This window comes from Drosophila subobscura, chromosome E (assembly GCF_008121235.1).
Source record: "Drosophila subobscura isolate 14011-0131.10 chromosome E, UCBerk_Dsub_1.0, whole genome shotgun sequence".
Classification (NCBI taxonomy): Eukaryota; Metazoa; Arthropoda; class Insecta; order Diptera; family Drosophilidae; genus Drosophila; species Drosophila subobscura.
Genome location: NC_048531.1, coordinates 4,357,169 through 4,385,102, shown reverse-complemented (window position 1 = coordinate 4,385,102; position 27,934 = coordinate 4,357,169). Strand labels below are relative to the sequence as shown.

Below are 27,934 nucleotides of genomic sequence, written 5' to 3'. Positions count from 1 at the left end.
TATCAATTAAATCTACCGATTAAATGCAATTACATCTGCTTTCTCCCCAAAACTCATCCTCTACCTTCTGGCTTCTTCGGCTACACATCTTTTTTTTACATAACAAGACGTTCTAAACATTATTCAAGTTTAATGCAATTACGAAATGACGAAAAGACCTGCGCGATATTTCGTTTGTTTCATTTGCGGGGTGTTGTGTTGTTGTGTTGTGTGTGTATAAAGTGGATCTCTAATCTTATACTCTGGAGGCCCTGCATTTGTACAACGCTACAATCTAATCGAAAACATCCACCGGGAGAACTTGTTTTCATATTTTTATTTTTAATGGAATTATTTTATCGTTTACTTTACAATTGTTATACGCAAGATAAGTTTCTTCTCCTCGCCGCAGAAGAGATCGCGTGGGGAAAAACACCTTTAACGTGCTCCCCTCCCTACTATTCGCTCAACTTTTGTTGGTTTTTTGTGGGTTGTGTCTATCTCTCTTGGTGTATAGGTCATTATAAATGAAACGACTTCTAAGACTTAAATTCATACGTATAAATACAAGTTTTCTTATTTTTTGTGGTTGATTGGCTCTCCTCCCTTTCTGCCGTCGCCGGCAACTGCAACAGTCCATGCAGTTTGGTGTTCTTTTTTCTGATGGATGATCTATCGATTTGTGTGTGTGTGTGTTTGCTCTATTATAAGGTTGGTGTGAAGGGACTCTGCATGGTGTGTGTGTGGTGTTCGCTTTGCAGATAAAATCTTCGATCCACTGATGTTGTAGTGTTTAATTTGTTTGACTGGTGATGGATAACTGATGGTGAATGCGAGATGGTCATTGAAAGAACCATCCTACTCGCTCTCATCATCATCATCGTCGTCGGAGTCATCCTTCTTAGTCTTCTTTGCTGGTTTTTTCGCGGGTTTCGAGCGTTTCTTGGCATTGCCATTGGCGGAATTACTACCACCGTTCGCCTCAAACTCCTTGACGGCACGATCGTAATCATCCTTAGCCTTGGCAGCCTTTGCCTCCCACTCCTGCAGAGAACAGAAAAAGAATTCATTATTACCGACTCCCAGAGAAATTTTCAGCTTTCCGTGTACTCACCGACTTGTCCTTCATGGCTCTCCATAATTCTCCTCCGCGTTTGGCCACCTCGGTAACCTTGATGCCGGGAGTCTCGCGCTTGATGCCTTCGCGGGCACTGTTCAGCCACAGCATGTACGCAGAAAGAGGACGTTTTGGTTTATCGGCCATAATAATTTTGTATTTTGTCTGTTACTATTTATAGAGAATACAACTATTGTATGCTTGCTTCAAGCTGAAAAGAAGAAAGAGTAAAGTTAGTATGAAACACAAATCAAAAGAAGTAAGACTGCAATAAAATTCAATTTTTAAATAGGTTCATTGGAACAGCACATTTTTCAGAAGCGCGCGCCATGTTCCTGTACCAAAACGCTGAGGCAAGAGCAGAGCAGAGAACGAAGCCACCACCAGCACAGAGAGACCCTTGCAATGGCGAACCAAAAGAGACGGCAATACTGCTTCTGCTGCTGCTCTGCCCGCGTCAACATTGACGCTCAGAAAAAATGCGCGCGCGCGCTCTTGCTGCTTCTTGTATGTTTCTGTACAAACGCGCGCGCCACTTAATAATTAATACGAATATTAAGAGAAGTTTTGCAACATTAAATATGTTTCCAAACCTAGGCAATTTACAGAGTTGATATTATTTTCCCCCCGCGTAGATAGCCAGAGAGCAGTCTGCGTAACAGCGAGTAGTACAAAACGGAACGGAATGGCAACACTTGGCTTTTTCTGTATGCCATAGCCACAGCACAGCGAGGGCCTGCTGGTACAGGCTCTCCAAAGCAACGCAACGAAGAGATTGACAAAGCAAAGGGAAAACCTGGACAAAGTGTGATACATTTTTTTATGAAAATACACATTTATGCTAGGAAATGAGCCATAAGAGTGACTGGCAAACCTTGAACGCAACTCTACTGAGTATTAACATAAGGAAGAGAGGAATTGTAAAGCAGAAAAATAACTGCGAATCGAGTCTCTTGAAGTCCTGACTATTTAAGGCAAAATAAAGCTAAATTTAAATGCACAACTGTATGAAGCACTGGGGGTATACTTTAACCGACACTATTACTATATTTCTTTTTAAATTGTTTTATACTTTTGCTTCAGACAAAGGCGTTTAAAGCGTTTACCAACCTCTATCGAACTGAACGAGGTGGCGTCGCGCTAGTCAGGGCGAAGGCGGCAGCAGAACACGTACAGGCGCTGCCGCAGTCGACGCAGACGCTGACAGAGGTGCAAAAAATATACGCGGCGGCAGATGGTCTGAGAGACAAAGAGAGGGAACGGCGTTCGTCGCGTCCCTGTGTCTGTAGCGGCGTTGAACAATTCTTTTAAATTGAGGAAACGTTTTAATGTAACCTTTACTTTTGAAACTATTGAATATTTCTAGAATTTTGGTTGAGAAAAAACAAAACAAAATGCATTTGCATAGAAATCAGAGATTGAGAGAGAAACGCGCTCTCTTTTTTGTGTCGCTGCTCTCCCGCTCTCGCACTCTCTGGAACCGGCGAATGAAAAGAGAAGCGCTAAATGCCGAGTAAAAACAAAAGGAAAATGCATGAAATATGGAAAAGGCGCGGATTTCATTAGCGTGGCATTCTAATAATCAATTCGAGACATTTTCTTATAGGAAGTTACACAAAAAAACACATTTCTGAGCAAATTTCAACGGCAGCCATGTTGGACTCGCCACCAGCCTGAAGGCAAAATGGCAACGCTTTCTCTCGTTCAATACTATTTTTCTTTCTCTGCGGTACAGCGTCGGCCTGAGACCGCGTTTTTGTTCAGTTTTTTTCTGCAGCCACTTTAAATTTCTCACTAGCGTTGCTTCAGGGGTAAAACAAACGTCAGCAAATGTTCACTTCTTCACATAATCTCTGTTGTCTCTATTTTCAACTATTGCACTGTTTCTTATTGATATATTTATTCACAATTTCAGGAGTTATTCCATATTCCACCAACCTTATTCGTGTGTTGCGCAAATTAAACTGTACGGGCCCTAGCGTCTGTGGATGCAAGGAAAGCGAGTAGGTAAGAAATATGCCGACTGGCAGCGACGGCGACGTCGGCAGCGACGCGAGCGAACTCGGCGGCAGCGTGAGCGTGTGCGCTTGTGTTGGTGAGAGAGCAGTGGAGAATTTCAAACGCAAAAGGGAACATGATAAATGGCACTGTAAAAACAAATAAAACGCGATGGATGCGATAATAGACGTAATATCATAAATCCCAGTGAATATGCAGGCCAGAAAGCATTTTTCCCATCAAATTATGCCAAAATTATAGCAATTCTCGATATTTTTCTTCTACACATACACCCAGCCGTTTGGATGAGTCGTCGTGCCATACATAGCCCTCGCTTCGCTCGCTCTCTCTGGTACTCACACAGTTGTACGGCCGAGGGTCGCTTTTTAAAAATGGCGCCAAAAATTTATATGCAGCATTCAATAGAAAATTTAAAAAATATTTTAAAAGATATGGCCATTACTAACTGAACAAGAGATTGGCTCAATAAGAGTATGGGGTTTGCCACTATTATCATACATTTGTAGGAAATATTAAACCGTACAAAATCGCTTTGGGATGGGCTCTGACGTTCAATTTGTGCAGTTTTCTTGACTTGTAAGGACCCAGCTCTGATACTCTGATTTATTTTGTGTGTCATGGCAACCATCTGGAAAACTCCTTTACGCGTTTTGGGCCTGCCAGATCGGATAGGTCCTCGATCGACTATATCTTGTCGGAAAATCAGTTTAGCTAACAATCCGTTAACGATGGCCATGGCTGACTCCAAATTTCGCCTGCCAGCCCATCAGCAGATGCATTGAGGCATTTTCCCACCATTAAATCATAAAGAACAGAAAGAAGGCGCAACAAAGGAAAAGAAGGAAAATGGATGCTGAAACTGTCGCTGCAGTTTTTCCTTGTGTGTCCCTCTCGCACAAAGGATAACGATGTCACGCGCTGTTGAAAGTTTACAATAGTCGGGGGTCCACGGTTGGGATCGAGATGGAATGGGCCTTGGCAAGGGAAATAAAAACATATGCATGTACCACGGTACCTGAAAAGCATGGAATAAAATGGGATGAAAGGAGTCGAGCGACTGCATTCCGATGCACCCAGATTGCGTGACGTCAAATTAGGGGAAAATTGTGTACGCAGCTGGCGGTGGATCGAAAAAAAGCATACATATGTACATATGTACTATGTACATATAAAATCAGTTGAATGTGGCTAATCCAAGCAAAATTCATGCAAAATATGGATCTGTTTACATTTTGCCGATCCTCATATTCCTGCACTGTTATACGAACGAGAATACAAAGTTTTAATGGATTTCAAAAGTTTTTTAGGACATTCAGTTTTTGGATAATAGTCCATTGTTACATATGTACATACATAAGTACATACTTATGTACATTCCAATGCATATGTAAATGCATACATATGTACATATGTACGTACATACATACATATGCATGTGCAAGGTGCAGTGGAGACACTGAAACCGCAAAAGCAGTGACGTCTTCTGAGAGAGCTTCCAGCTTGCGCATGACTCTCCTCTCTCGCAGCGGCGGCGGCTACAGAAAAGCAAAGAGTTCGAAATTCAACAGCTTGATAAAGCATATTTTATTCGCTTTGGTATTGAATAAAAGCGGCTAAAATAAATACTCTGATTCAGTTATTATAATATTCATTTACAGTCTTTAAGAAATTGTTTGAGCTTGTTTATGGAAATTTAATTTACTAACGAATATCAGCATAAAAAGTGTGATCAAAATCCTTTGTTTATGAATCTTTTTGCTTTCTTATAAGCACAGAATTGCAAACCGTTAGCAAAACGGAGAAGCATGCTAGCACGAAGCACGAAACTTTGCTTCGCGAGAGCAATAGAAAGACAAGAGAGGGAGAAATATTGAAAAAGCTGCATCAGTTGGCAGCGCGTGCTTCGACAGAGAGGTTATCAAGTGTGCTTTGTGCTTTTGTGCTCGCTGGAACGACACATACAGTGAAACCGCAGAGAGATGACCTACCGGGGAGCGTCGTTGGTCGGACTGCCCTTCCGGTTCACCGATGAGCGGACCCTCAAGTTTGTGGAGCTCTATGGGCGGGAGCCTTGCTTGTGGAACAAGAGGCCCTACCTGAGGGGAGCAAGGAACGCTGCCTACAAGAGGATCCTGGCCGGGATCAATGCCAATATTGATCGAGGGGAAAACGAACTCTCCATCCAGGGCGTTAAGATAAAGATAAAGAATCTACGAACCGGTTACCATCAGGAGCTCAAGAAGATCAAATCAAGCACTGCACGCTATCATCCCAAGATGCCTTGGTTCGCACCACTGCACAAGTTCCTGGCGGAGTTCGTTGACACGGTACATTAATAGATCCTGCAGATCCCTCGATCTGCCGTGAAGAATCCTAATCTCAAGTATATTTATTTTACCGTTAGAACGATCAAGATGCCACGAAAACGCCGCAACTAAAGCGACTGTCTGTACGTCTTCACCGCCTGAAGCCCATTAAGCTGCAGGACGGGGTCAAGCATGAGCCTGTGGAGTATAGCGTCAACACAGAGCCGAACATTACTCCAACAGCGCCACCGCAGTTCACAGTTCTTCCCGTGACCATGCCAATTGAACATCATCCACCCACTCCACCGCCGTCTCTGCCGAAGGTCCCAGAGGTTACCGGAATGCCATCCTCATACTTTGACCGCAACGAGACCCGTGGCGAAGACGAGTTCACATTCTTTGGAATGAGCGTGGCTGCCCAGCTCCGCAATATGCCAATCTCCAATGCCATGGTCATGCAGTCTAAGATCCAGTACATACTCTCCATTGAGCGTCGCAAGATCATCGGACATGGGGGCGATATGAATATTTTTAACTAATACGCCTTCCTAATCAACATGAAGTGATCGTTAAAGTGCTCTTGGTTCTCTTAAAAATGATTTACTACTTTGGTTGTGATTTCGTTAAAGATTTTTGATATTATGTCCACCACTAAATATGTACAATTTTATAAACTTGTACAACTTTTTGGTTTATTGCATTCTTAAACTGTTTCTTAGGCTTATTTTAATTGGAATTTTTCTGAAAATCTGTTTTCACTTTTTATTAAGTTAAGAGATCGATATCAAAAGGGTATGAAAAGTCTCAGCCTCTATTTCAATGTTAAATGCATTCTTGCGGCACTTTTTCATTTTTCGAAGTCTTCTCTTCTCATAAACAGCTGTTTACATTAACGGCATCGAAATCTAAACAAAAACAATTCTTGGAAGGGTGATAGTGGCCATATATGTATAGAGATCTAAAGAATCGGGAATCTGGAATCGGGAATCTGGAATCTGGAATTGGACTCCACTGCTCGGATCGACGTCCATGCCAGCGTTAACTGGTTCCTATTAACGAGCGATTACTGCTGCGGGGGCAAAAATCAGAAAATGCAGAGACAGCAACGCCTGAAAAAGCAAAAACAACTCAAGTGGGAGAAAGCAAAAGCAAAAGCAGAAACACCGCAGAAACAACGGCAACAGCGGCAGCAGAAAAAGCATATAATACTGAGAGCGCGGCAGCGCTGCTGGCGTCGCTACCAGCAAATAAAGAGAGAGAGCCGTTGGTCGCCCATCTCTTTCTCGCTCCACGCTCTCTGTGTGTGCGTGTGTGGGTGCCCTATGTAACATGAATGTAAAATACATGTCTAAATTACGCAAATGAACGTAATGAAAATATTTATCAATCAAAATTCATGCTAAAACCAAGTTTTGATGCTTTTCCAATATGCATGACAGATTTTTGTAATTTTTCAGTAAGGTAAGCATGAATCACATGCACAAACATCTAACACACACATATGCAGCGCTTGGGTCTAAGTGCGTGTGTGTGTGTGTGTGTTCTGTATATGCTCATTAAATTCTCAAAAAAGAGAGAAACTGAAACTCGGAAACCGGACGACAAGGCGACAACGAACTGCTGACTGCGAAACGCATAGCATAGCTGTTGTTGTTGTTGTTGCTGCTTTTATTTTATGGCCGAGCACATGCTTATCATCTTTGCGGTTTTTCGGTGAGGCCGAACATTTGTATACCCTGCATTTTCGCTTCTTTACCAATAAACAGATACGATCGATCCCTCCAGCGATTGCATCTCTGCAGCACTGACCTTTCCTGTACCCCAAGGGATCTGCAACAATCATATGGGATGAGCATGGGCATTCCCGCACACAATCATAAATGCGGCACATCACTTTCCTTTCGCGTCTCCCTTTGAAATTGGGTCACATAGGCACCGGTGGAGTCGTCCTGTTGTGTTTTGGTTGCTTTTGCTGTTCTTGTTGCAAATCGCGCCTCGTCAGCATCCAGCATCCAGCATCAGCGCCGCATCGGCACCCGCCTACACATGCTGCACAACAATAGGACCCGTCCCCTGAAATGTGTTTAAGATACTGAACTTGGCCTTCGAGAGGGCGGGCCGGGCTCAATGGGGGTTTTCGTGGAGCCAAAAGGGGGGGACTGTCGACTGCTTTGCTGCGGGATTGCTGGCCAGTCAGCGAAGCTATGGCAACACTCCTACCCTCCCGCACCTTTCATCCACAATATTTAGCGAGCACACAACTTTCCACACCTTCCCATTCGTACATACTACGTATGTACATATGTATGTATTATTGTACATACATACTTACATCAGTAAAGTTGCGTTGCCATCAGAATCAGCTTCAGCATCAGCTGTTCGGGAGAACCGAACATGGCAGATGGGGCCCCGAAGGTAGCGACGAGACACAAACAGAAACAGAACGGAACGTAATAGACTTAAGTAAGATGGTAGTAGGCGTTAGCTTTTGACATGCAGGTTGACCTCCCCCACCTGTCTTTCATGTATGTATGTATGTACATATGAATATTAATTGTGTGTGTTTCTAAAAGAAGATTCTCAAAGATATCTGTCTTTAGTGTCAATAATTTTATGGTATAAAACCCCAAATCATTTCCAGCTGGGGAACACAGCGATTCCTTGCTGAATAGCTGCGGAAGGACTGTGTCACTATCCACGGAAGGGATCACCAAAAGAGTAACTCCATAAAACGATAATCATTCATACATACATACAATGTACGCTATAGAAAACACCCAATAAAATATAACAGTAAAAGCAGAAGACCAAGTACTTTGGATCCATATGGCAAGCATATTGATTCGAGTAGAGACGACGCCAATGGCAAATGGCAAACGGCAAAGATGCAACGTTAAGGAAACAGACAACAACAAGTGCCCCTGGTCCCAGTATGTATGTGCCCTGTGACTGCATCCTGCTGTGAGTACTACTACTTCACTGCCTGTGTGTGTCGCTGTAAGCAGCAAGTCATCCAGTTCCATGAAAGGCCCAAACTACTCGACCATCCATCCACATCCACACACATACTCGTGCTCGCACGCAACCATGTATTTGCAGGCAAAATGAAGCCAAGTGCCAGATTCAGACCAGCTCCAGGTCCAGGCAAAACAGAAACTAAGCTGGGTACGCAAGAGGATGCGACAAAGGACAGGGAAAGGCACAGGATATGTTTGAGTAGAGAACAACCCAGATAAGGCCGATATTGTCTATACTCTGAAGACCACAATTAGATGGAATATGAAGGGCAACATTTTTGATTCGATTATTGGAAGATATGTATGCTAATGTATCCTCCAAATTAAATCGCTGAAAAATGCAAGTAATTCCAAGGAATGACTGGAAATGATATGAGAGATATCTAGGGATAAGTGCTGGATATACAGAACGTTTCGGTGCGAAATGTAGTCCCTGTAGGGCATTTAATTGTCGTTTCGAGTTTTGCTCCAAAGCACACTTGCACTTTGTTTCTACTACACTCTCTGTCGTTGTCGCACACAGGCTCGTTATATCCACATCCTGTGAAATGTATGTACATACGCTTCATGCGTCCCCATTTCGATGAAGCGTTCGCCTGCTCTCCGGCTGGATGGCTCGGTCTCGTTAGGCTGTTCGTTTTTGCATACATACTCCTCTCCAGGCGTATGGGACCTCATGCCACCCCTCGGAGAACACCACCCCTTCGCTGCTGCCATCATCGTCGTCATCATCCGCTCCGTTTCGTCTATGCCCGACAATTGCCACCACCAAGAGCTGCTGCCAGTAGCAGCGTCGGCAGTCGACCCGACTGCTGACTGCAGCCAGCCCGGCCGTATCCCTCACCTTCTCACAGGAACAGAGCCCGAGCCAGAGCCAGAGCCAGAGACAGAGCCCGAACCCAGCAGAACCCAATACCAAAGCCAACCCATACATCCCCCATGCCATCCCACACTGTCCCTGCGATATGAACGTTAGCTTTACGGCAGTGGAAGGCAGGCGGCTCTCCTCTCTGTGTGCTGCTACACAGACAAGGCTGAAATGAGACGACAAACAACCATAATAATCGACCGACCCACTGGCACTGTGGGCCAAAGCCCCATGCAAAAAGTTATACTGTCCAAAAAAATCGACTTGCAAGGCAAAAGCAACAGATTAGCAATGCTAAATGGATACAGAAATATTGTCAGGGATTTCAAATAAAAGCACCCCTTAAATGGTTGTTTTGGAAGAGTTCAATGATCTTCAAAATGGGATCTGTTATCGCAGTAGGTGTATCAAATTCAAATTCAAATTTTACAATTTAAGGAAAGTTTCTGTTGCTGTATGCAACTGTAGATGGAAGATATTTCTATATAATACAAGTAATTCTTCCTTCATTGGATCATTTAGATTAAAGTTTCTTAAAGATCTGTGATACCATTATTTCTATCAATATAAATTATGCACATACATATTTTATGAATGTGTATTTGAGATGAGATACAACTTCATAGAGTTCAAATTGCAACATTTTATTAAGATCGGGTTTTATCTTTTGAAGTTGCACACATGGAATCTGGCTAATCCGATGAGCGATTCAGCCGGCAGTTCTCCCAACAAATGCACCACCAACCGGCCGGCAGGCAGGCAGGCAACATGAGACCGGGTCTGGTCTTCTGTCGCATTCAGGTCCACAATATCCCATTGCCTGTATACCCTACAGGCGAACGAGTGGGGAACGTTGATTTCATGCTCTGTGCGCTCTGTGGCTGTTTGCTCGCGTAGAGATACAGATACAGTCGCACACACAATTATACAGGCATACACACAGTCCCGTACATAGTACGACAGCAGTGTCGACACGTACAACGGCCGGCCGTCGCCGCCGTCTGTTTGCCTCTCAGCCCCGCTGCCCCGCTCCCCGCACCAACATCCAAAACCACTCCATACACTCTCGTTCGTTCGGTGCTTTTCTCGGTTCGTATTTTCGCTGCTACTGTGCCCTGGCTGTAGCTGTACTGCGGTGGGGCTCTACAGCGAGATACAGTCCATACGGAGGCGAAAAACATGCGATTCTGGTCGCACCTGGATGTGCGCTATCCTTTGGTTGAACTTTCTCTTACAGATATTTAGGAATTTCGTTTGGGTAGCTACAGATTGAACGATGCCCAATCAATAGTCGTATTTTTATCTACAAATTGTGATATTTGTTTAAGTGAATTTCATGTTTAGTGTGGAAGTTTTGCCATAATTTATAATCTTGAAATATTGTTGGTAAATATCTGGGAATCTTTTCCATTTGGTTAAGGTTGAAAATGACCCCATCTGATATATTGCTTAATATTTTCCAGATTTAAATTTACATTTGAATGGTTAGTATTGTGGTAGTTAGGGTTGTCCCATCTATTTCACTCAAAATTCTTTATAACCCATCAAAATGTCTCCCAATTTTGAATGAGGTTTGATAGATTATTCATTTATCAGCATATTCTCATACTTCGTACACCCCATGTCAGGCCTAAAACCATCCAATATTGGAGTACAAAGCAGACCATGCCGTGCCATGCCATACATACCGTACCATACCATAGATACGAAGCAAAGGCAAAGCAAAAGCAGGCGGCCATATTCAATGCTCTGACTCTGCGCTCTGCGGCTCTGTTGGTGGTGCTGCTGCTGATGCCTCTGCCGCCTCGGTCCCTGGCACCCGGCTTCCGTCCATCTGCCGCGCCGCCTGTGTTCATATAACGAACGAATTTCAGCCATACACCCATACAGCGACAGAGTCGACCAGCCAGGCCAGATACACACGTACTGCTGCCGTACTGCTTTTCTGTGTGTTTGTCGATTGCCTTTGCCTCGCACATAGAGCGACGAAAACAGCTCTGAGCACCGCACACACACAGATACAGCGCACAGTGCACACAGACACTGCAGACACGCACACAGAGGCAGTCGGTAGTGCCTGAGTTTGCGTCGTACCCGTGCTTCGTACGTACTGCTGCTTTGCTTTGCTCTGCTCTGCCTGTGTGACTCTCTATGGCTCTGGCTCTGGCTCTGTGGCTGTGGCTCGCTGGCGCTGGCTGGCATTCACTCAGTGTATTTGATATTCCAAAGGCAAGGCTGTACTACGTACGCTGAACAAACCGAACCGAACCAAACCGAACAGACTTGAGTTTTTAGTAGAAGAAAATTTATAAAGTGAACAAACAGCAGGCTAGTAGTACTGAACGCTGGTGCAAGATACAGAAGATTCGGTTGGACGTGCAATTAAAAGGCAAATTACGCGACATTTTCGTACGGGTGAGTGCTAAGTGTTCCACTACGATTGATTACTAACTATTCCATCTGTGTGGTCTGGCCAAAAAGCGCCGCCATCGTGGCCATTTATTATATAAAATTTGCTAAATAAACTAAACGACCCAATTTCTGGCGTGGGTATTCTCTATACATTGGGGTTTTGCTTGGGCCTTTGGTTAGGTGGCTCTTGCTCTTGGTCGGGCCGCGTTGTAGTCGTTGTTCCCATCGTTGTCGTCGTCATCCATCGTCGACATCGTTGTTGCTGCGATTGCATGGGATTGAAATTTTGAATGGAGGGCGCGCGCGAAATATTGACGGTTATTTTTTGAAAATTTATATCGAACCAAAAGTGCAACTAGGAAAAATCTATGCCCCATTCGTTGATTACCCAATCGATTAGGCTTGTAAATGCCAAATCAATATTGTAGGTTAAATATTTATGCATTCATTTCTTGGAAATAAAACGAAAACTTTTTTTCTGCTTTTGATATTTTGTAAAGTTGTAAAAATGTCTATGAGAGAGAAATGCTGGGAGAGGTGATGTAGGGGAAGAGCTTGACGAGGAGGGGTTTTTTTTGCGGGATGGTTGGGGGGAGGCAGGTGGGCGGCAGTGGGCAGCGTTTCGGTTTAACATTTAGATTTGGGAGAGGGGTTTTCGCTGCAGAGGGGTATGTGTGTGCCGGAGGGGTAAGCGTTGACGGCGGCGCCGCCAAATACTACTAGCATTTCGTTCCACTCAGAGCTTACGGCTCCTCCGCTCCACGCTTTTATATGGTTAAGCGTGTACAGTCGCGGCAAAAATAGTCGGAACATGCGCGTATTAACAGATTGTATGGGAAGTAGAGGAAATGGTATGAAATTGAGGCATGATTAGTTGTAAGCATAGGCAGAAAGTGTACAGCAAAAATTACAAAAATTTTTGTATATCTTAAATAGTATTATCTTTTTTCCTAGTTAATTTCGTCATTAATATTTAATCACTGTTTTACAAGTCACATTAGCCCCGCCAATATGCAGCGCCTGCACTGTGCATGCGCCGTACGAACGCTTCAGGGCCAGCCAGCCCGATTTTGCGAGACGCCTCTGTGCGACCACCACAAAAACTCAAATTATTTCCCTCTTTGCACGCACGCAGCGACAGGCGGTGCTGTACACTCTCATTTTGCCACCACTGTATACATACACAGCTCTTCCAACGACTCTGTGTGTTGGTTGGCTGCCGCCTGGTTCGGTCGACTCTACTCTCAGACACACTCATATACAGATACTTTACTGCCTGCCTGCCTGTGCCGTGCCGTTTGATGGTCTCGCTGTGTACAGCGTTCGTTCGTTTCGGTCGTCGTTTGCCTCTGCTTTGCCTTTGCTTCTACCTCTGCTCTGCGTTTGCTTTGGCTGCGTTTCGTTGGCTGCCTGGGCCCTGGTACAGCTGCTTCAGTTGATTTTCACAGTTCAGTTCAGTGTTCGCAGTACGTTTTTCGTTGTTCGGTGTTCGGTCTCTCTCCCCAGCAGAAAGAAGCACAAGCAGAAACAGGCCGGGCCAAGAGTGAAGTGTAAAACACAGGCAGGCGACAGCAGCAAAACGTACGTAGAGATATGAGAATACGAGTATTTTTCATTAGTAGGGGCTTCAACTTTTACACTGGCCTGCGCCAAGTGTTAGCCAGCGCTGTCACAGTCGCCGTCAAATTAGTTGTTCCGCCTCGCATTTGCGATTATTTTTGGTTTTATCAGCATTTAATTGAAACGAAATGCTCGACAGTGCATGGAAATATTAATTGTGCTAGCGATTAACACAATTGACTTTTGTTTTGAGTGGGACAGAGAGAAATTAGCAAATGGAAAATTGGTGTATTTTCCTCCAAATCAATTTTATTTAGAGCCTATTATTTTTAGAAATTTTATTTTGAAGTAAATTAGCCAAGAAGTGTTACAAAATAAAATTTAGTAATCATCCTTCTAAAATGTTTCAAAAGGTGTCTAAGGTTTTATTTCCCAATAAAGAATAAATTGGTCCTTACCTTCTGTTACCATGTGCTGCTCTGGCTGTAGGCAATATTTCCTACCTCCACTGTACATTCCCCAATGCATGTTCTGCATCTGCTGCAGCTGGGCTCTTCGATTTCTGATCGGGTTCAGCCCCACACCCCAGACAGACCTCAGACGGCACGCCCGCTGTCCACCCACCTGTCGACATCTGGTGCGGCATCTCCTGTGGCCTTCCTTGGGTGCTTAGGAGCTTTTCCAGGCTGTGGGGCATAATCCTGTCGCCAATTGGCATTCAGTTTCGCCTCCCGACAGACCACTCGGCACCTCCCTTGATGACCTTCCGCATGGTCACATGGCTAATGGTTGACAGTGTGTGTCCGTGAGTAACACTTCCTGTAGATGGTCACGTTCCCGTTGTTTGTAGTGCATTAAGGTGCCATGTGCTTGTGGATCCTTGTGGATCTTCGCACAGATTCCATTCTACATCAATTCTATAGGGGTAATCCTTTTGGTTTGTTATTTAATTTCGCTTTTTCCGAGCGCGTGCTTTTGTTTTTGCGCTTTTCCGTGCTGCACTCTCGAGTGCAAACTAAAAATGGCGCCAAAAGTTGTGTCATATAGCGGTACTATACCCCCCAAGCACACAAAAAACACAAACACAAGCATATTGAAGAGAGGTGCGGTACTGAGAGAGCGAGAGCTTGCTTGATTTACAGCTACAAAGCTCTTTTCGCGCCAGTTTTGTGCTGGTTCCTAATCGTATATTGGTTTTATCTGTGGGAAGATACAACAAGGCAACAAGCACCAAGGGGGTATAGAGACACAGAACTGCTATCCGGATGACAGTGTGTTTCAGTGTTTCTTGAAGAGATTATCATCTTTTTACCTTTTATCTCTCAAACGAAATTGACTTTAATATTTTACAACTCTTTATCAATTACAAATTCCTATTCGACGGCTCTGAGGAGCAAGAAAATAAACATTTTAAATGCAAAAACACACCACCAATGCGCCATCTATCGGTTTTCAAGCACATTTACACCGCTTACCCTTTGATTTCGTGACCTGACTGTACCATACACTGGGAGAAACAAGGGATAGGGAAAAACGGCCCTCAAGCGAGGCCATTATCAGCATTATGTGAGCATTTATTCCCCCTTTTAAAAGTCACCACTGTGCGTTCGCTCTCTGGCATGTAACTGGCGTACTCGTTCCCGTTCTGGCTGTGGTTGTTGCAGCTGGGCTTCCAGTGCGCAAATCCCTGTAAAAATATCTACCCTAAAATGCTGGTACTGCGCACAAGCCTCGCAGTCGCAGTCGGTGGTTGGGTGATGTCGGGTGGTTTTCCTGGGTTCTAGATGGTTGCTTTTGGGTGGTGCTGGGCAAAAACACCATAAACACACACACGGACAAACACACACACATTCGGATAGATAAGCGGCAGCGTTGTCAGTTTTATGCCTTTTGGCCAGGCCGAAAGCCTTTTCCGACGCTGACGTTGACGCTGACTGCGTCAGAGCAGCAGCGTAACAGCGACAGCGACAGAGACAACGACGTCTGCTTTTCAATTTTAGATCGACAAGATGGCCATTTCTGTGGGGGATTTGGGCTCCGGTCTCTGGTCTCTTTTAACTTATTAAGTATTCCATTTAATGTCCTTTGTGTACCTTTTGTGTGTGTCCTGTGTTTGCCCTACGTCTGGCATTCATTATGCAGGGCCTCTGCCGCACAAGTTGCGTATGCGTAATATTGCCAGTCCTGTCCATGCTGCGTATGCGTAATGTGCAGTGGAGAGGCATTGATAGAGCTTGATATGGGCTGACTTCCAGCCTATAAGTAAATACGTCTTTATAGCCATACATTTATAGATTTAGGTTTGATTTGAGTGCGGATCCTAATTGCTGACTTGAAATGAGTCTAAAAATTCAACTTAAAGTTAAATTTTAGTGCTCTCTGGGAGGCCGCGAGCTCTGTGCCATCTCTGCCATCCCTGCGATTTTTCGACACATCCTTATTGAGCGCTTTCCTCATTATCCTCGAAATTTGCATCGAGAAACGACAGACGCAACTCATTCACGTCTCCCCCCGTGCCACAACCCCTATGCACGCCAACACACTGACGTTGCAGACGAACGGGAACAGTTTTCGCTTTCGATTTTCTAGGTGGTTCTCTCCCTCACACTCCTGGCCATGCGCTGCAGGCGAATTTCTGGCTGCATCACGTGTTGCGGAAATGTGCGAAGCCTTCTCGTCATCCATCTACGAGCTCCCCGTCTTCCCCTTCGTTTCTGTGATTGTGTTTGTGTGTGGGAGGTGTGGGTGTGGGTGTGCATCTGTGTGTGGTCGCGCTTAACTAGCAAGAATTTTGCCGCTGTTTTCCTGTTGCTCTTGGACACCGATGTCCCAGGATATGTCTGCACACACACACAGATAAATGGGGGTCGGCTCTGGCCAATGGAGAATGTTGTGCAATATGCGGAGGCGTCGGCATCCTGATTGATGCGCCACACTCCTCCTCGACTCCCCGGTGGGTCTCCCCTGTTGGCCTCCAGGCAGAGCTTCCTTCAGAGCGCTTTTCGAGTCGTTTGTTAACCCAATTCACGTTGTTATCTGCTTCTCTCTTCTGCAACATTTGGGATTTGGGTCAAGTGCATGGCTTCTGGCCCCCGTTGGGAGGCAGGGCCTGTTGCCGCCGCTTCATTTGCATGCCGCGTACCCTATTCCGATGTTAGACCATTGTCATCCTGGCCCCAAAACAGCTGGTCTGTGGATTGGGCTTGGCTTTACGTATAAAAGGTTTAATTTGGCTGCAGATATACAAACAAAACCTGTGCACACAATAGCCTCAATAGTGCAATGAACTGTGTGTTACATATGTACAGGAAAGTGTTTAAGGTATATAAAGTACATAAATAAGTACATATGTATGTAGGTTATCAATCACCCCCACAATTAACCCGAAATATTCCAGTCATAAATAGTGATTATGTACAAGGAAATGTACATTAATACATAAGGATTATGTATCCAAAAGTATTCCATTCTGATAGGCTCTCTCTCTCTCTCTCTCTGGGTGAGTTTCAGAGCGTAGGAATGGGTTAGTTGTGGTTGGGTGGGCAGCATATCAATATTGTCTGTGCGTTCATACACATACTGGCTGAAGGACTATTTAATTGGAGCCTGTTTGTGCACGGGCCACAATGCAATTATTAAATATTTATGGGGGAGAACAGAATAATATAACCGAAAGTAACTGGACTGAAACGCACATTTCCATATTCATCTTTACTAATTGTATTTTATCTTTCATCAATTGCAGCTACCATAACTCATTGAAAGCTTCAAATTTGTCAGACGAGTGTAACGCATAAAAAAAACAAAACACAAATATGAGTGCAGCAGGAGATCGCCCGAAGCGCCCGCTGTCCGCCTACATGTTATGGCTGAACGAGACTCGTGAATCCATCAAGAAGGAAAATCCCGGCAGCAAGGTTACAGACATCGCCAAGCGCGGTGGAGAGCTGTGGCGCGGACTTAAGGACAAGACGGTAAGGAGTTGGCTTTGCAGTTACAAATCTCAAGCTATAATATAATTTCTTTCGAATTTCGTGTCAATTTAGGAATGGGAGCAGAAGGCCATCAAAATGAAGGAGGAGTACAATCGGGCGGTGAAGGAGTACGAGGCCAATGGCGGCACTGATTCCGGTGCGCCCAAGAAGCGAAAGAAGATGCCCGTGAAGCCCGTCAAGAAGATCAAGAAGAAGGAGTCCTCCGAGGAGGATGAGGAGGACGAGAGCGAGTAGAGGGAATGCGAAATGGCAGCTATTTTGCATAAGTTTTAAAATACATTTTATTAATGTAATTTTTTAAGTGACATAAAAAAAACAAAACATAAAAAAAGAAACAAACTAAAAAAAAACTCTTAAAATATGAAAAAACTACAACAAAAATACAAAGAATTAAGACCTTAAATCTTTAAATATGCACTAAAAAAGAAATCCATGAAACACACCAACATCCACATACACATACACAGACACAGACACAGACACAGCATAAACCATAAAAAATAAGCTAAAGCGAAGAAAAAGCGATGATAAAACATAATTTCCAGTCGGAGAACTAGCAACTGTTCTATATATTCTAGGTTTTTGTGCGTATATACCTATGTATGTACCTATATGTATGTAAATTTTCTTCAAGAACCTCCACAATCCCCCACGCCCCACGCCAGCGTATCTTTGGGGTAAAGCCCCTGTACCAGTTGGCCCTTTACCCCTTTTCGATTGCATCAAAGTTATTTGAATTTCGAATCCAAACATTCGGTGGCAAAACAAAAGTTATATATACACATTATATATATAATAAAAACACTTACGTTTTAAAATACCTACATGAGTATATATTTAAATATATATAATTGTGTAATTTAAAAGTGAAAACAAAACAAACAAAAACAAACAAATAATTACAATTATGAAATTGTAAATGTAGAGCTGAATGGAATATTATTTCAAACAAAAAAAATATATAAAAAAACTTGTAAAAAAAAATCAGTAGATAATTGTTTCTCTTTTGAGTGAGCGGGAGTTCGAGTGGGTGGTTGAGTGGGAAAGAGCTTTGAGTGGTGAAGCTTTAAGTGCCGAAAGTCTCATTAAAGCTTTACTAAGGGCTAAGAGATTATTGGAAAAAAAACATTAAAATATAACAAACTCACAGTTTATTTATTTTATAATTTCCAGCTGCAAGTTAACAAGTTTCCGCTTTTTGCTACATTTTTAAAAGTAAATGTTAAATTTCTTTAATACGTTCAGTTCCACTGTACTTTAGTTAGAGCAGAGAGCAGAGCGCCTGCGCTGATTTTGTTTGGCATAGTGCAGGGCACTTTGTTGTCCAGTTCATCTTCTCCCTCAGCGGCGATAGGCGACTCCTTTCCTTTGAGATCGAGAAGCATCCATAAAAGCAAAACCTTATACCCCAGTGCCGTTGGGCAAGTGAGTTTTCAGGCAATTAAGAAAGTTTATAAGATTAATTAGTGCAGACCAGAAATTAAAACACGTTGAAAAGCGTTTCGGCATCTACAATTTTCAATAAGATTTCAACCACCTGTTGGCATGCGTTCAAATCAGATTCTGAGCAAAACAAAGGAATAAGTAAATCAGCAAAGTAAAACCCAACAGTTGCAACAGCTGGAAAAATCAATACGGCGTAGCATATGGATAGTTCGGGACTGTAGATACCAAGCGCTGTCGCCAGGTGCACTTCGTTTTGCGTGTCTCTCTGTACAGCAAATTAATCATACGCCGTGTGCAGCACGCAATTTAGCACGTATCTGTCTGTGTCTCTCCTTTCAGAACCAAGGCAAACGACCCTGAGCACAGAGCCGACCCTACGCTGACACTGAACTTGCTCGCTGGCCATTCGCCATAATGTCCAGCATGGGACGCTTTCGCATGGTAAGCTAAATGTTGTCTTTATTTTTGTACACGCGCGAAGAAGTCAAGTTTGGGAGCTACTTGGAGTTATCTGGGAAGTTGAAGAGGTTGTTGTACTCCATGGGGGAAGGTTAATATTCTGTGAGGAAAAGGATAGATGAATTCTTGCAGCTAACTTGGACACTCTCTGGATACTTCTCTATCTGTTAGATACTTATCTAATTGCGAGAAATATGTTGACCCTGTGCGAGGAAGGACTACAATTAATAGAGAATAAAGAGGAGCTTCCTTTATTGGAATAACTGCTGTGAGTAGCCTGAAACTTTGACCCCACCAGGACTAGGGTTCAAGGTACATCTTGGTATATTCACCTGCTTGAACCCGCGTCCTTTGCTGACCAAAAACAAAACGTGCTAATGGCACGCGCCTCAACCAACAACCAACAGATAGATAGATACATATACTCGTGTACATTGATGGATAGATGAGGTATTGCTGGTGGAAATGTTGAATGTGCGGGCTTCTCGGGTCAATTACCATGCGAGGCACATTCGAGTGGCAGCAGCAGCGGTAGTTGTTTTTATTGGATGTGCGTGCTGGTTCGCCTCGAGACGAGCTGTTGGCCATCGAATCAACCGAGTGCTCGATTCATTCACAGCTGAACCAGCGCAGCGAGGAGCTCGAACTGGAGGCGAATGCATCGCTGCTGAAGTCATCGCCCAACATTTTGGAGAACTTTTCGTACGACGACTTCCATCTACAGAAGGCGCACTCGCATCTCAAGCGAATGGCGACCTCTCCCACCACCAGCTCCGGCTACGAGTCGGGCAGGTCCAAGCGGCCAGCGGCAGAGCCCAAGTTCTGCGACACTCTGGAGCGGCACGCCTTCATGCGGAATGTGATCAACCAGCAGCCGGAGAGCGTGCGACGCTACTCGAGTCCCGGTGAAAAGGAGGCGCAGGTGCGGCGCAGCCTGGAGGAGATCTCCAAGGACATCAAGGAGATCGAGCAGTTTGTCACCGCCACAGAGCAAATGATGCAGCGCGAGAATGAGCTGGAGAAGGAGCAGTTGCAGGTGCAGGTCCAAGCGCAGATCCGTCGAGGCGACAAGGAGAACAAGACGCCGAGTCCCGTCAAGCGCATCACCTACAAGATCAATGCCTACAAGGCACCGCAGCGACGCCAGCGCCCAAGCAGTCCTCGGTTCTACCACTCCCGGCTGTACTTTCGCAATGGGAGAATTGGCTGTGTGGACGCTGCCGAGCAGCAGAGCAATATCGGCGCCACCCACGCCCTGGTCAAGCACATACTGAAGCACGAGAAGCCGCTGGTGAGTCCGGACAGCGTGAGACGCATCCTGCAGTCGGACAACTTGGAGCTGACGCCCCTGCCTGGAATGGTGGCCATGCCAGTGCCCGATCCGGTGGCAGTGCAGCGAGCCGAAGAGCTGGCGGCGGCCACGGGACAGGTGGTGCTGCCCCTGGAGTCGTGCGAGCAGCCGGCAGACGAGTCCCAGCCTATCCAGGAGGAGGACGAAGACGAACAGGACGTGCAGATTTGCTACAACGAGTCGCCAGAGCTGCAGAACGAGGATCAAAATGTGCGCCGTCTACGCTCGCCCTCCTTCAACGAGAGCGAGATCGTCGCCGTGGTGGAGCCCGAAATGGATGGGGAGCAGGAGCAGCATCGCAAGCCGAGCAGCGCCGGCAGCCTGGACTCCCAAGGTCAGCAGTTCCTGCGCGACCAAGTCCGCCACCTGGTGCGACGCTTCACGGCGCGCGCCAACAAGGTGAAGTCCCGCATCGAGCTGCCGCCCACGCCGTCGTCCAGCAACGCCAGCTCGCCCTCGCCACCGCCCACGGCCCTGCACGCGAGCACCAAGAGCCTGCACCCCTCGCCGGAGCACAAGGTGCGCCTGGTGCCGGCTGGCACATCGCCGCATCGCGGACGCCTCTTTGAGGCCGACACTCCTCGCTCCAATGTGTGGCTCTGCTCCAGCCTGTGCGGCGCCAACAACGATGAACGGACGCTGGATCCACAGGGGAAGATCTACATCTCCTGGCTGTGTGTGGTGTCGTTGTCGTTCCTCTACAATGCCTGGGTCATACCGCTGCGCGCCTCGTTTCCCTTTCAGACCAAGGAGAACACCAACATCTGGCTGGCCTGCGACTTCTGTGCGGACATTGTCTATCTGCTGGACGTGGTCTTCTTCAAGCATCGAGTCATGTACCTCTTCGAGGGCTTTTGGGTGAAGAACAAGAACCTCACGAGAAAGAACTACATGCGGAAGCTACAGTTTAAGGTGCGTCCTTTACACTTTACCTTTACCTTTCAAATCCAATCCCATGCCATTCTTCAACAGTTGGATCTTCTGGCTTTGCTGCCCCTGGAGCTGTTCTACCTAAAGCTGGGAACGGGCGCCGTCTGGTTGCGCTTTCCTCGCTTCTTCAAGATACAAAGCTTTTGGGAAGTGTTTCGGCTGCTGGATCGGGTCATATCATCGCCGCATTTTGTAAGTTTCCACTTGAATCCAACTGCCATTCCCTTGTCTTATGGAGTGCTGCTGTCCGTGTAGGTGCGCGTGGCCAAGACTCTCACTTATATGCTGTATATGATCCACATCACGGCTGCCCTGTACTATGCCTACAGTGACTATCAGGGCTTGGGCAAGAACCGCTGGGTCTTCAGTGGCAAGGGACATCCGTATGTGCGGTGCTTTGCCTTTGCCACCAAGACGGCCACATCGATAGGGAAGAATCCAAAGCCCGAACGCCAGGGGGAGTACGTCTTCATGACGGTGGCCTGGCTGATGGGCGTCTTTGTGTTTGCGCTGCTGATTGGACAGATACGCGACATTATATCCACGGCCACCAGGAACAGGCACGAGTACCGCCAGCTGGAGGATGAGACGCTCGAGTACATGCGACGCTTGAATCTGTCCCAAGAGGTGCAGTCAAGGGTCAAGATGTGGTTCCAGTTCACCTGGGAGCAGCAGCGTACTTTGGGTGGGTATATCCCCCTCCCGGTAATCCTGCCTTTTGACACTCTAATTCCCTCTCAGATGAATCGAATATACTTGATGCTCTGCCCATCAACCTGAAGACAGACATCGCCATCTCCGTGCACATCCAGACGCTGTCCAAAGTCCAACTCTTTGCCGACTGCGAGGAAGCGTTGCTGCGAGATTTGGTGTTGAAACTGCGCGCGGTCACCTTTCTGCCCAAGGACTTTGTGTGTCGCAAAGGGGAGGTCGGCCGCGAGATGTACATTGTGAAGCTGGGCCAGGTGCAGGTGATGGGCGGTCCCAACAGCGACGTGGTTCTGGCCACCCTCACCGAAGGCTCAGTCTTTGGAGAGATCAGTTTGCTGGGCATCAACGGGGCCGATCGTCGCACGGCCGATGTGCGATCCAAGGGCTACTCCAACCTGTTTGTGCTGTCCAAGTCGGACCTGAACGAGGTGATTGCCTATTATCCCAATGCGCAGGCCATTCTCAAGAAGCGAGCCCGTCAACTGATGCGCAAGAATGCAGCAAGGGAACGCGAGGAGGAGCGAGAGCGTGCGCGCAGTGCCCTGCAAGCGGATGTGGTAATCGGCAATCCCAAGACTCCAGAGATAGCTCCGAAACTTCTGCAGACAGTCATACAGGCCTTGCCGTTCGAGTCGCCTGCCGTGGTGCTCATCACACGCGGCTCGAAGCGAATGCGCCGCAAGGGCCAGTCCCTCCAAATGGAGACAATAGTGGAGCCGAAGCTTGAGGTGTCGGGCGATCCTGAATTGCAAGAGCAGAAGTGCGCTGCTAACGGAGAGAGCAGAAGAAGCACAAAGACGGGGCGCTCTTCACCCGATTTGCTGTCCTCCATACAGCAGGAGCTGAAGTCCAAGCACAAGTTCATCAATCTCACCGACTCGGAGAAGGCCCTGATCAACCACTCGGCCAACAACTCCATGGAGAACATGCAGGTGGTGGATCTGTAAGGCTAAGCCAATTATAGTATTTGTCTAATTGTTGTAACAAAATATTCTGCGATATATAAACATTGTGTGCATAACAAAATTGGGTGTTTGCTCTCCGCCCATCGCCCGACCTTAACAATTAATTGTTGGGCTGAAAGGCAGCCACCACCGCTTCAACAATTGTGGGCACTTCTGCCATGGCCCCATTGCCCGTGTCGCCGCACATCAGTGTCTTGGAAATGCATGGAATCTGCTTGTAGCCCCAGCTCACCAGCTTGTCGATCTGCTCCTTCGTGATGGGGTGATCGTACATGCGCGTATTCATGGCTGGCGCAAAGAGCAGGGGCTTCTTCAGGTCCCAAGCACGCACCACGCACATCACAAGGTTATCGCAAATCCCCTGCAATAGCCACAAAGATATGCTTGTTTACACAAGAGATTACCAAGAAATATGCTTCATTATTCTTACGGTGGCAATTTTGGAGAGAGAATTCGCGCTGAGTGGAGCAATCACCATCAGATCGGCCCACTTTCCCAGTTCGATGTGCAGCACGGGATCCCCGCGGTGGTTCCAGCCCAACCATTCATCACGATTATGGAGAATGGGTACTGAAAATGCAGATAGTTCTATAAGAGTATTACGCAGATTATCGTAGGATCGTCGCTTACCGTTCTCGGGTATTTGCTCCAGCTCGAAGAAGTGTTTGGCTGCCTCGGTGATGAGGACTTTCAGGTGGAATTTGTAGGGCAACCGCTCATCGGAGAGTTCTGCTATCATTTGTGTTAACTTAATGGTAGCCACACTACCTGTGGCTGCTATAATCAGATTACGTTCTGGTTTCATTGTTGCTGCTTGTCTTCCCCTGCAGCCGGTTTCTTGTCGTGAAAGCCCAACTTTGACCATTCAGTTTTTTCCATAAGATTGTTGTCCATGCGACAACCAAGGTAGTTTTGGGCGTCCTCGCGGCACAGGCTAGTGTCCTGGGCGTTTCGCCGCAGACAGCTGGCGTATAGAAGAAATTGCTTCTTGCAGAGGCCCTCGTGATCCAGTGGAAACGAGCCCTTCTCCGGCGGCGTGGGTATGAACTTCTTCTGGCTGTAGATTTGTGAAGTCATTTGGGGATATGTGTCTTCTTGATCTTATCTTAATTCATTGATGATATTCGGGACTGAATTACGAAAGAAGATAAATAGAGATCGCACAAAACTATCGATACTTCTTTGCACCTACCTGTACATTGATAGGTGAAATCAAATGCCGGTATGTCTGTTATAACAACGTGAAACTGTGCCAATTTGCACTAAAAATTGTTTTGATTCTCAGTTGCATTGATCCCACAGAACTCTTCGTATAAATATTTTAGGCAGTCGAGAAAACCATCACTACAAATACATACTATCACACAAAAATATATATCGATATATATAGTTATGACGTTAGGAAACGCTGGACGAATTGCTGTCTGTTGGTTTGTAGAAAAAAAATTGTGTAATTAGATTTTGTCAATTCTAAATTGAAGTCTTGACTGATTAGGGGAATACTAACCGCTGCTGGAGTTTACGCTTTTGTGCTGTCTAAGCAATCCGTTGATAGCCGGCGTTACGAGAGCATGCGAATACGTGAACGCATGAGAAAAGCGAATCACGGCGACTACGACTCTTCCTCTTCCGACAGGCGTTTTGACTAAGTTCGAACACATTTAGTTAACCATCAATTAAAAGCAGCACCACGCACCATGGATATGTCCCAGATCAGCCCGGCCGACCAGGCCAAAGTACAGCTCATGCAAGAAATGGAAATTGAAATGATGTCCGATTTATATAACCGCATGACAAACGTGTGCCACAAGAAGTGCATCCCACCGCGCTATTCGGAGTCGGAGTTGGGTGAGTGTGGCAGGTTATGCGTTTCGTGAGTGTTCTCTAATTACATGACTCGTTTTGTTGCAGGAAAGGGTGAGATGGTCTGCATCGACCGCTGTGTGGCCAAGTACCTGGACATTCATGAGAAGATTGGCAAGAAGCTGACGGCCATGTCCATGCAGGACGAAGAGCTCATGAAGAATATGTCAAGTTAATGCGTTAACACACAAAACACCTGTCATATTGGCACCATTTCCTACTTAACCAAATCGTATTGTTTCCTGCTTCCCGTTCCCCTACCGGCTAGAGCCCGCCCAGAGTGCATTTCGAGCGGTACGATATGTTGTTAAAGGTGCATGTACAAACACACAAATCTTAACAATAAATAACACATTTATGCGTGCTGTGTAATACTGAAAAGCTGATACTATACAATTCAAAAGGAAGTGATATAACGCGACATTGCCGGCAACATCATTCCGACTTCTTCTAGTTTATCCTCCAACGAGCTCTCGTCCGTCGTGTCCAGTTCACTGGTTCGCGCGCTGTTTGCCCAGTCCGACGTCGCCGTGTCATCAGTCTCGGGCTGGCCGTCCTGAGTCTGATCCCTGCCAGGAAATGCAGCGGCATTCTCCTCGGCTTCATTCATTAGGTGATCCGGCAGTTCCATGTAGATGTTTGTTTGACGCTGTAAAACCGATTGATGGACGCTGTTCATTTTAACTTAACAATCATCAACGTACCACTGCGAATCGCTGCAAGGCTTCATGAAGACAAATTGGATTCCTCTTCAAATTCAGCATGTCCAGAAAACGCAGCTCTTGCAGTTGGGAGCGTGTGGGCATTTCGTCGATAAGGTTATCATTGAGGAATACGAACCTCAACTTCTGCATTGCCATCAGCACCCCTGGTATCCGTGTGAGACGGTTGCCTTTCAGATTGAGGTGCACCAAGCTGGCCAACAATGCGAATGAGAGTGGCACCTCGCTCAGCTGACAGCCTTCGGCCGTGAACCAGCGCAGTGACGCGAGAGAGCCCACCGATGGGGGTAGCTTTGTCAGCTGATTTCCGCGCACTCCCAGTGTCTCGAGGCGCTCGCAACACCCGATCTCCGACGGAAGCTCTAGCAGCCCCGTGTTGTTGCACCAGAAGGCCTCCAGCTGGGTTAGACACCCCACTTCCGGGGGCAGGCGGCTGATGTTGTTGCAGCTGACGTTGAGAAACTTCAGTTGCATCATTTGGCAGATGGCGAGCGGAAATTCGTCCAGCTTATTGTAGTCCAGAGTAAGAACTTGCAAGCGCACGAGATTGGTAATGGAAGAGGGAATCTGTTGGTGTGATTATCCTTATACATATGTATTTGTTTAAATGACTTCAGCACTCTGTCAGCTTACCTTTGTCAGCTTGTTCTGATTCAGAAAGAGCTTCAACAAACTTTCGCACTGGCCAATGATGTCGGGCGCCTCGGAAATTTGGTAGTGGGAGAGATTCAACGTGAAGGCCTTCTTGATGATGGCATTCTCGCAGTTGGCCAGCACATAGTTGGTGCGGAAGAACTGAAATATCGTCTCCATTGCGATACAAATTTGGTTTAATCTTAATTTATAGTAATTTTCAAAACATAATGCTGTTACGGCCTGCTGTTGTAGGCAAATCTAAGTGCTTTTGAGTGTTTATTATATAACCAATTGCCAATTTCTATATATGCATAAATGGCTATGTACTTGTGTATTCATTGTGTATATACAATGCGCTTTCTCTCCCAAGGTATCGTACTAAAATTAAAAATTACATTGGATCTCGAAAAGCATGCGCAAAGTGATATAAATACATATATTTGTTCCCATGTGAATGTACGATAAGCTGTTTAGCTGCAGGCCTTCTGGTGCATCATAACGGGGCTACTGGAGCATAAAGAAATTGTTATTGGAAGTGTTGCTCATAAGTACATTCATACATATGTATATAAGTACATACATATGTATTTATGTCTGTCTATGACATCTGACATCTGATATCACCCATTCTCAGCTTCTACTAATTGCCGCAAGATAGGCTCTCGCGCTCTCTTCCAACGTACTTTAATTGCTCCATATAAATAGATTTTCGCGAAAACTGCTCTCAGTTCAAGCTGGGCGTTGTAACTGAAGCTACTGCAGCTACCATGCGATCTTTGGTTGTCATCTGTATTGTTGTTGGCTGCGTGCTGTTTTCAGGTGAGCTCCAGTGACCTCGGATTTGTAGTGATTGGTTTTCCATTATTCTGGTTTTCACGCAGCGGCAAGCGCGCAGCAGAATTATGACGGCAGGAATGGGCCACATCAGTTTGGCACTCCGGGAAATGGCATTTACATACGCGGTCAGAACGAAGGACCCTACAATGTTCCTGGCGTTGGTGGCACATTCCAGAACTCGCCATCGAGTGGAAGACATGAGTACACTGATGAACATGGAAATACCTATTATCACTCTCCCTCCCCGTCCCCTTCCGGAGCATCAACTACAAAAGATCTGGCTTGGGCCATCACCTCGTTCTTGTCAGTAATCTGGGTAATATTAATTAACTAAGGATTTTGAATTAAATATTCTCAACTGATCCCCGAAAGGGGAAGGTTGCGGTTTTCAAACAGAAACAGTGTTGATTAATATCGAGAACATGCATCTAGAGCGCGATAAATACAAGGCAATTCAATAAATAGGTCAAGAACATGTCGCTCAACAAGAAAAAATCATGATAATATTTAAAGTCTGCTCGGAAAGTTTTAACATTATTAAATTGACTTTGCAACTTTTACGACGACCATGTTTAGGTTACCCACCTACTTTTACCCTATTTTTATCGTTCCAATATATTTAGAGACGCGTTATGCGTCACCCTCTTGTCCAATGCAACAATGTAGAAAATATAAGGGCACGTAAAAAGTTGATCACGTAGGTTTTTCACACTGCCGCTTCCACTAGCGTTGTATGATAAA

At 45.7% G+C, this 27,934-nt stretch overlaps 10 protein-coding genes across 10 annotated transcripts; 6 read left to right on the top strand and 4 right to left on the bottom strand.

Annotated features, from left to right (window-relative positions):
• Positions 1-177: 177 nt before the first annotated feature.
• Positions 178-3,137, bottom strand: LOC117892016 (high mobility group protein D). The gene is made up of 3 exons (XM_034797908.1): positions 3,035-3,137; positions 1,094-1,307; positions 178-1,023 (listed from the first exon to the last, which is right to left on the bottom strand). Exons 2-3 carry the CDS (start codon positions 1,241-1,243, stop codon positions 838-840), a joined length of 336 nt encoding a protein of 111 aa, XP_034653799.1. The 5' UTR covers positions 1,244-1,307; positions 3,035-3,137; the 3' UTR covers positions 178-837.
• Positions 3,138-4,979: 1,842 nt separating this feature from the next.
• On the top strand, positions 4,980-6,274 carry LOC117892012. The gene is made up of 2 exons (XM_034797905.1): positions 4,980-5,442; positions 5,520-6,274. Exons 1-2 carry the CDS (start codon positions 5,095-5,097, stop codon positions 5,958-5,960), a joined length of 789 nt encoding a protein of 262 aa, XP_034653796.1. The 5' UTR covers positions 4,980-5,094; the 3' UTR covers positions 5,961-6,274.
• A 5,236-nt stretch (positions 6,275-11,510) lies between these two features.
• On the top strand, positions 11,511-17,729 carry LOC117892015 (high mobility group protein Z). The gene is made up of 3 exons (XM_034797907.1): positions 11,511-11,721; positions 17,024-17,252; positions 17,325-17,729. Exons 2-3 carry the CDS (start codon positions 17,094-17,096, stop codon positions 17,505-17,507), a joined length of 342 nt encoding a protein of 113 aa, XP_034653798.1. The 5' UTR covers positions 11,511-11,721; positions 17,024-17,093; the 3' UTR covers positions 17,508-17,729.
• An 834-nt stretch (positions 17,730-18,563) lies between these two features.
• LOC117892009 (cyclic nucleotide-gated cation channel beta-1) lies at positions 18,564-23,196 on the top strand. Its single transcript, XM_034797900.1, has 6 exons — positions 18,564-18,698; positions 19,059-19,160; positions 19,798-21,441; positions 21,502-21,651; positions 21,715-22,144; positions 22,201-23,196. The coding sequence occupies exons 2-6, from the start codon at positions 19,134-19,136 to the stop codon at positions 23,115-23,117; spliced, it is 3,168 nt and encodes a 1,055-aa protein (XP_034653791.1). The 5' UTR covers positions 18,564-18,698; positions 19,059-19,133; the 3' UTR covers positions 23,118-23,196.
• LOC117892014 (phosphopantothenoylcysteine decarboxylase) lies at positions 23,129-23,940 on the bottom strand. Its single transcript, XM_034797906.1, has 3 exons — positions 23,766-23,940; positions 23,566-23,705; positions 23,129-23,496 (listed from the first exon to the last, which is right to left on the bottom strand). Exons 1-3 carry the CDS (start codon positions 23,938-23,940, stop codon positions 23,236-23,238), a joined length of 576 nt encoding a protein of 191 aa, XP_034653797.1. The 3' UTR covers positions 23,129-23,235.
• LOC117892017 (cytochrome c oxidase assembly protein COX19) lies at positions 23,914-24,292 on the bottom strand. The gene has a single exon (XM_034797910.1). It carries the CDS (start codon positions 24,210-24,212, stop codon positions 23,937-23,939), a length of 276 nt encoding a protein of 91 aa, XP_034653801.1. The 5' UTR covers positions 24,213-24,292; the 3' UTR covers positions 23,914-23,936.
• A 160-nt stretch (positions 24,293-24,452) lies between these two features.
• On the top strand, positions 24,453-24,917 carry LOC117890149. The gene is made up of 2 exons (XM_034794838.1): positions 24,453-24,565; positions 24,631-24,917. The coding sequence occupies exons 1-2, from the start codon at positions 24,528-24,530 to the stop codon at positions 24,782-24,784; spliced, it is 192 nt and encodes a 63-aa protein (XP_034650729.1). The 5' UTR covers positions 24,453-24,527; the 3' UTR covers positions 24,785-24,917.
• On the top strand, positions 24,798-25,379 carry LOC117890148 (mitochondrial import inner membrane translocase subunit Tim10). The gene is made up of 2 exons (XM_034794837.1): positions 24,798-24,983; positions 25,047-25,379. The coding sequence occupies exons 1-2, from the start codon at positions 24,833-24,835 to the stop codon at positions 25,172-25,174; spliced, it is 279 nt and encodes a 92-aa protein (XP_034650728.1). The 5' UTR covers positions 24,798-24,832; the 3' UTR covers positions 25,175-25,379.
• LOC117890145 (plant intracellular Ras-group-related LRR protein 7) lies at positions 25,335-26,621 on the bottom strand. The gene is made up of 3 exons (XM_034794834.1): positions 26,354-26,621; positions 25,703-26,287; positions 25,335-25,647 (listed from the first exon to the last, which is right to left on the bottom strand). The coding sequence occupies exons 1-3, from the start codon at positions 26,531-26,533 to the stop codon at positions 25,396-25,398; spliced, it is 1,017 nt and encodes a 338-aa protein (XP_034650725.1). The 5' UTR covers positions 26,534-26,621; the 3' UTR covers positions 25,335-25,395.
• Positions 26,622-27,018: 397 nt separating this feature from the next.
• On the top strand, positions 27,019-27,592 carry LOC117890147 (immune-induced peptides). The gene is made up of 2 exons (XM_034794836.1): positions 27,019-27,175; positions 27,238-27,592. The coding sequence occupies exons 1-2, from the start codon at positions 27,124-27,126 to the stop codon at positions 27,525-27,527; spliced, it is 342 nt and encodes a 113-aa protein (XP_034650727.1). The 5' UTR covers positions 27,019-27,123; the 3' UTR covers positions 27,528-27,592.
• The last annotated feature ends 342 nt before the right edge of the window (positions 27,593-27,934 follow it).

Excerpts from the sequence above, each read along its gene's own strand:
- LOC117892016 (XM_034797908.1), bottom strand. The coding sequence starts at position 1,243 with ATGGCCGATAAACCAAAACGTCCTCTTTCTGCGTACATGCTGTGGCTG. Across the intron at positions 1,024-1,093 it reads GAGCCATGAAGGACAAGTCG|GAGTGGGAGGCAAAGGCTGC; the intron begins GTGAGTACACGG and ends TGTTCTCTGCAG.
- LOC117892012 (XM_034797905.1), top strand. The coding sequence starts at position 5,095 with ATGACCTACCGGGGAGCGTCGTTGGTCGGACTGCCCTTCCGGTTCACC. Across the intron at positions 5,443-5,519 it reads TGGCGGAGTTCGTTGACACG|AACGATCAAGATGCCACGAA; the intron begins GTACATTAATAG and ends TTTTACCGTTAG.
- LOC117892015 (XM_034797907.1), top strand. The coding sequence starts at position 17,094 with ATGAGTGCAGCAGGAGATCGCCCGAAGCGCCCGCTGTCCGCCTACATG. Across the intron at positions 17,253-17,324 it reads GCGGACTTAAGGACAAGACG|GAATGGGAGCAGAAGGCCAT; the intron begins GTAAGGAGTTGG and ends GTGTCAATTTAG.
- LOC117892009 (XM_034797900.1), top strand. The coding sequence starts at position 19,134 with ATGTCCAGCATGGGACGCTTTCGCATG. Across the intron at positions 21,442-21,501 it reads TGCGGAAGCTACAGTTTAAG|TTGGATCTTCTGGCTTTGCT; the intron begins GTGCGTCCTTTA and ends ATTCTTCAACAG. Across the intron at positions 22,145-22,200 it reads GGAGCAGCAGCGTACTTTGG|ATGAATCGAATATACTTGAT; the intron begins GTGGGTATATCC and ends ATTCCCTCTCAG.
- LOC117892014 (XM_034797906.1), bottom strand. The coding sequence starts at position 23,940 with ATGAAACCAGAACGTAATCTGATTATAGCAGCCACAGGTAGTGTGGCT. Across the intron at positions 23,706-23,765 it reads GGAGCAAATACCCGAGAACG|TACCCATTCTCCATAATCGT; the intron begins GTAAGCGACGAT and ends CTGCATTTTCAG. Across the intron at positions 23,497-23,565 it reads CTCTCTCCAAAATTGCCACC|GGGATTTGCGATAACCTTGT; the intron begins GTAAGAATAATG and ends TGGCTATTGCAG.
- LOC117892017 (XM_034797910.1), bottom strand. The coding sequence starts at position 24,212 with ATGACTTCACAAATCTACAGCCAGAAGAAGTTCATACCCACGCCGCCG.
- LOC117890149 (XM_034794838.1), top strand. The coding sequence starts at position 24,528 with ATGACGTTAGGAAACGCTGGACGAATTGCTGTCTGTTG. Across the intron at positions 24,566-24,630 it reads GGACGAATTGCTGTCTGTTG|GGGAATACTAACCGCTGCTG; the intron begins GTTTGTAGAAAA and ends TTGACTGATTAG.
- LOC117890148 (XM_034794837.1), top strand. The coding sequence starts at position 24,833 with ATGGATATGTCCCAGATCAGCCCGGCCGACCAGGCCAAAGTACAGCTC. Across the intron at positions 24,984-25,046 it reads CTATTCGGAGTCGGAGTTGG|GAAAGGGTGAGATGGTCTGC; the intron begins GTGAGTGTGGCA and ends GTTTTGTTGCAG.
- LOC117890145 (XM_034794834.1), bottom strand. The coding sequence starts at position 26,533 with ATGGAGACGATATTTCAGTTCTTCCGCACCAACTATGTGCTGGCCAAC. Across the intron at positions 26,288-26,353 it reads ATCAGAACAAGCTGACAAAG|ATTCCCTCTTCCATTACCAA; the intron begins GTAAGCTGACAG and ends TCACACCAACAG. Across the intron at positions 25,648-25,702 it reads CCTTGCAGCGATTCGCAGTG|CGTCAAACAAACATCTACAT; the intron begins GTACGTTGATGA and ends TCGGTTTTACAG.
- LOC117890147 (XM_034794836.1), top strand. The coding sequence starts at position 27,124 with ATGCGATCTTTGGTTGTCATCTGTATTGTTGTTGGCTGCGTGCTGTTT. Across the intron at positions 27,176-27,237 it reads TGGCTGCGTGCTGTTTTCAG|CGGCAAGCGCGCAGCAGAAT; the intron begins GTGAGCTCCAGT and ends GTTTTCACGCAG.